This window comes from Nansenia antarctica (assembly GCF_963989245.1).
Source record: "Nansenia antarctica genome assembly, chromosome: 6".
Lineage (NCBI taxonomy): Eukaryota > Metazoa > Chordata > Actinopteri > Argentiniformes > Microstomatidae > Nansenia > Nansenia antarctica.
Window position 1 is genome coordinate 16243303 of NC_137676.1, and position 5000 is coordinate 16248302.

Genomic DNA, 5000 nt, shown 5'->3' on the forward strand with positions numbered 1-5000 from the left:
AGCCTGATTGAAAGTCATCGAAGAGATCATTTAGGGTCAAATAATTGCAACGTTGTTTATGGGCAACCATTTCAATAATTTTTCCTGTATATGGGTGTAGGCTGTTGATAACTGCAGTATAAATGGGTGTAGGCCGTTGATAACTGCAGTTTTCAGGTCTTCAGGGAAGATGTTTCATGCCTGACACAGAAGAGCTAATGCCTGTCTAATGGTTTCTAATTTATTGTTAAAAAAGGATGCAAGCTCATTGCATTTACTAGTGGAGCGAAATTCCTAAGCAATGGGTGTTGGACACATTCACACTAATGAGAGGTGTAAAATGAGGAGTATGTCGACTAACGTTAATGTTAACACCAGAGATGCTAGTTAACACCAGACAGAAAACAGATTGACAGCTAGACACAGCGATAATTACTATATCTAGCAGGAAGACAGAAACTGACATGACGTGTGTGTGTGTGTGTGTGTGTGTGTGTGTGTGTGTGTGTGTGTGTGTGTGTGTGTGTGTGTGTGTGTGTGCGTACGTGCGTGTGTGTGTGTGTGTGTCCATGTGTCTGTGTGTGTTTGGGCTGGATAATCTGCTCTAAGGCTATATATTAGCTTGCTATACTAGTAAATAACCTTAAGATGAGTTGTGAAAGAATCTGAAAAAAAGATTTTCTTTGGGGAGGAGGGATGAGCAACAGACTTTTAATATCTGAAAGCTTAGTATGACCATGAAAAACACTTACATCATCAGCCTTGGTTTTATATCCTACAGATAGAGGCTCTTGGTGGGTTTAACTGTTTGCTTTTACATGGCATTATAACTTACACACTCGGCCGTCTTTTCCAGTTTTCTCACATTAGCCGAGAATACAGTGTTTGTTTTTTCCAGCTGTCAATCACGTCGCCATTGAATTCCTTACAAATGCTGATCCGCCCCCTCCCCTCTCACCCAGACCAAACAGAAGCTTTATTTTCATTCATGAGCTCACTGTGTGTGATAGAGCTGGAGCCATGCTAATAACACAGGGGGGGGGGGGCGTGGTCCCAACGACCTCGGCGCAGGCAGAGAAAGGGTCATTCTGAGAGGCACGCACGTCGACGCCCCCCCCCCCCCTCTCGGCTAAGCTAGGCTAGCTACGCTACAGTAGGAGTTGATGGTAGATTGCGTTTGCCTGAGAGCCAGTGATGGCTATCTGTAAGGCTCCGTTTCCGCGGCGATCCGAGGGGTAAATAACCCCGGCTGTCCTCTCTGTGGCTCGCTGGGAGAAGAAAGGCCAGGTCTGAAACGATGCGTGAGTGCACGCTCCTGAACATGAGTCGCAGGAAAAAACGGGCACGAAGGAATTCGAAGGAGGAGGCTAGAAGGAGGCTACAAGGGGGAAAGGAGAACAGTATATTCCCTTGTTGAAGACTTGCTCTCTTTCCTCCCCCCCCCCCCCCCCCATCTTCACTCCCCCCCCCCCCATCTTCACTCCCTTATCTCTCTCACTCCCCGCAACAGTTCCACTCCTCCCCCTCCAGCCTCCACCCTCCACCCTTCACCTCTCTCCCACTCCACCGCTCTCCCAACTCCACCCCTCCCCTCTTCGCTTTCCCTCCCTCAGTGTCACTTGAACCCTGATGTAGTCTCTGGAAGCTGCACTCGACTAGAGCCCAGATGTAGGGAGGTTCAGACACGTACTGACAGTCTAAAGGACCCCCTCTATTAGTCAGAAACCCACATTGTGTCTCTCTTAATTAGGTCTAGATCTCTCGAGATGGAGAGCAACACGAGTCTCTCTTAACTGTGAGATGCAATCAGTAAGCAGTCCTCCTCCAACCTCCATTACGGCTCCTCGCAGTGAGTGAGATGTGACAGAGGTTGTCACTCAGAAGGGCCTCCATTCCGGCTCTGCATGACCGCATGACATCAGTCATTAGTTGCTATACTGTTCGGATATGGCGCGTGTTTTTTCCTGAAAGGGAGATGATTGGTCTCTCTTGGGTTGCAGCGAAAGTCAGGCTGTGGGTAAAAAAAACCACTGGCTGTGTTTCAGGATCTCAAAGACACGAGGGATATAGAGTTCCAAACAGCTGGGTGTGTGCGTGGCGCTCTCTGTTGTTTCCATGCTGTACAGTGAGATTTCTCACAGTCCTACAGTAGTTTGACTTGCTCTATTTTCCAATCTCCTAACCGCTCACTCCACCCCCCCTGCCAATTAAAGACTCACCTGTGGTAGCCGGTAGTCATTTATAGCCAGCTTATTGTTCCTGTTTATGTTGCCCCTTTGGGGTGTTCCTCTGTTTTTGTTTTTGTTTTTGAATCCCTTTTGATAATGTTTGTTTGCGCTTTTCTTTTCACCCATTTGATCCCTTATTTGTGATGTAAAGCACCCTGTGCGTTCGTGCTGTGAAGGGCGCTATATAAATAACGTTTTACTTACTTAGTTACTTACCTCTCTCCTCCACAGATCCATCCCCTGAGTGGGCCGTTGGAGGGGGGCACCCTGCTCACTGTGCAGGGCAGGAACCTGGGACGGAGGGCCGGGGTCGTGGAGGTCTTCATCGGGGGTGTCCCATGCACCCTGCTGCCAGACCGCTACACCGTGTCTGTGGAGTAAGTACATAGATCTGAGAGCCATGGAGGCCCACAAACTCCTCAGAATTATTATTTTTTATAATCCTATTTTCATCATCAGAATCCATTATTGATCTTGACTGTATTTGTCCCAATGCCAAGGAGTCAGGATTTCATGAATTCAATCTTATTTGAACATGTGAAGGGTTTCCCTATCCTATAGAGATAGATGGAGTAGTGATGCATAATGTTCTACAGTTCTCTTCTGGCTTTAAACGGTTCCATCCACGTTCCCCTCTAGCTCAGGGCTCACAACACTATTCCCAATGGAGACTATCCCCTGATTTGACACCTGCACCACAGAATTCAGTGGAGCGCTGTAATTCTAGAACTACATCAAAACTTCCATACCAATTTAGTAATGAGCCGTGAATGGAAATATTTATCTTGCTTTGCTCCATTGGAGCCAATCACACTGTATTGGAATGGAGCGTGTTGCTGGGGTGACCTGCACGTCCTACCTGTCACGACAGCTGCTTGACACGTTCTCTTAAACACACGCTCCGCAACCGGCGAATCAGATTTCACCCTCGGGATAACCTCATCCAGCCTGGACCTTCCTTATTGGTTCCCTGCCCTGGTTGTTATGACAGCAAAATGTTTCTTCCTCGTTGGGAGCGGCCCTGACAAATCATAACACGTCAGTGTGTCTGACAGTGTTTGACAGCAACACACACACACACACCCCCCCCCCCCCCCACACACACACACACACACACACACACACACACACACACACCTGCACGTGTGACCTCATCAGCCAAGGCTGTTGAGACAGGTGTCCACTCGAGAGGTCAAAGTCCACAGCTGTGAGCCAGGGAGACGCGTGCTGCTCTGGAGACGGTGTGCTACATTAGGAACGTGTCAACAGTCCCCAACCAATAATAAGTCAGTGTAGGGTCACCACAAGTGTCCACTCTAGACTCTCTGAACACTTCAATCTAAAGATGCTGTCCTCTCGCTCTCCAGTTCCTTAGTGCCATCCACCCTCCCACCACACACACACGCACACACACACACATACACACACACACACACACACACACACACACACAGACAGACATACACAGACACACACACACACACACGCACACACACAGACACACACACACACACACACACACACACACACAGACAGACAGACAGACAGACAGACACACACACACACACAAACAACATCTTCATCCCTGTTGCTGATTATCCTCATCGTCCACTCTAGGTGAATATATCCAGAAACATCACCCATAAGTAGCCTAAACATCGCCCACTGAAGACCATAATAATGTCTGCCCTGGGGGCTCTGATGGAATGTAGAGCCAGGGTCAGTCAGTCCACCGCCTGTCTGTGTGGCTGCTGCTGAAGGAAGGGACAGGGTGTCCTCTGCGCTGGATCACACACTGTCAACAACACACTCAACTTTGACACAAAAAACGATGACTGACTATTGTAACTATGCAAACTGGATGCGACCTCACTGGTGGTTCTATATCAAGATGTTCTCAGACTTCAGACTGTCCGGGTTCAGCAGGAAGGCATTCCGACAAAGGTCGTAGACAGCACCGAATGCGCCGTCCCTCAATTTATAAAAACAGTTCATAAAAAGATAGAGTTACGCCTACGAATGTCTTGTGTTGATGTCCCTGTGATTTGTTTGGACTGTACATCGGATGGTCCATCGAAGCCCTGTCCTTCCCTGTAGTAAACCCACTTAGGAGCAGATCCAACATTTAGAACACCAATGAACCACTCCGGTTCTCAGACCTCACTAATGTGGATCGGAACCACCAGTCTCTGTGATCAAGCCCAGCACGGCGGCCCGGCCCGGCCCGACCCATTCCTGGCTCTGCCCCGCCTCTGGGGTACTGGCGCACATGTGTGAAGGTTTAAACCCTCATCAGAGGCACAAGCATCCTGTCAGGCACTGAGCTCTGCTGGTTGCTGCTGCCAGGTACACAGAACCTCTGCTGGAACCACCACCTGATTAAATAAACCGCCAGCGTGTGCCAAAAAGGGGGAGGGGTTGGGGGTTGGAGGGGGTGTCTTGGGGGTTCTGGTTCCCCCTTAGTTTGTTCCTGTAAGGAGTCCAAGGATCCTACTCTGCCTGGGTCTCCCTCTGGGCCCCCGCAGTCGTGATGATGATATTAGGCTTCATTACAACCATGAGGGGACAAGACAAACAGCATCATCTCCTCCATCTCCACTGTGGTTAACCACATCTGGGCTTGGGGGGGGCGGGGGGGCTTTGAAGCTCCCCTCTTTTGGAAGTCTGTGGTTTCATGCCTGTCTTCCTCCTGTGTGTAGCCTGTGTAATAATTAACATAGAGCCATGTGTGTGTGTGTATGTGTGTGTGTGTGTGTGTGTGTGTGTGTGTGTGTGTGTGTGTGTGTGTATGTG

The 5000-nt window shown here is 49.1% G+C and overlaps 1 protein-coding gene across 1 annotated transcript in view; it reads left to right on the forward strand.

Moving 5' to 3' along the window:
* plxnd1 (plexin D1) overlaps positions 1-5000 on the forward strand; it is a gene marked incomplete at its 5' end in the record, with an annotated part of 66453 nt that overhangs the window by 29298 nt on the left and 32155 nt on the right. The window contains one exon of the mRNA XM_080533243.1: positions 2439-2584. Within this exon, the coding sequence (XP_080389369.1) occupies positions 2439-2584 (146 nt within the window). The remainder of the gene's footprint in view (positions 1-2438; positions 2585-5000) is intronic.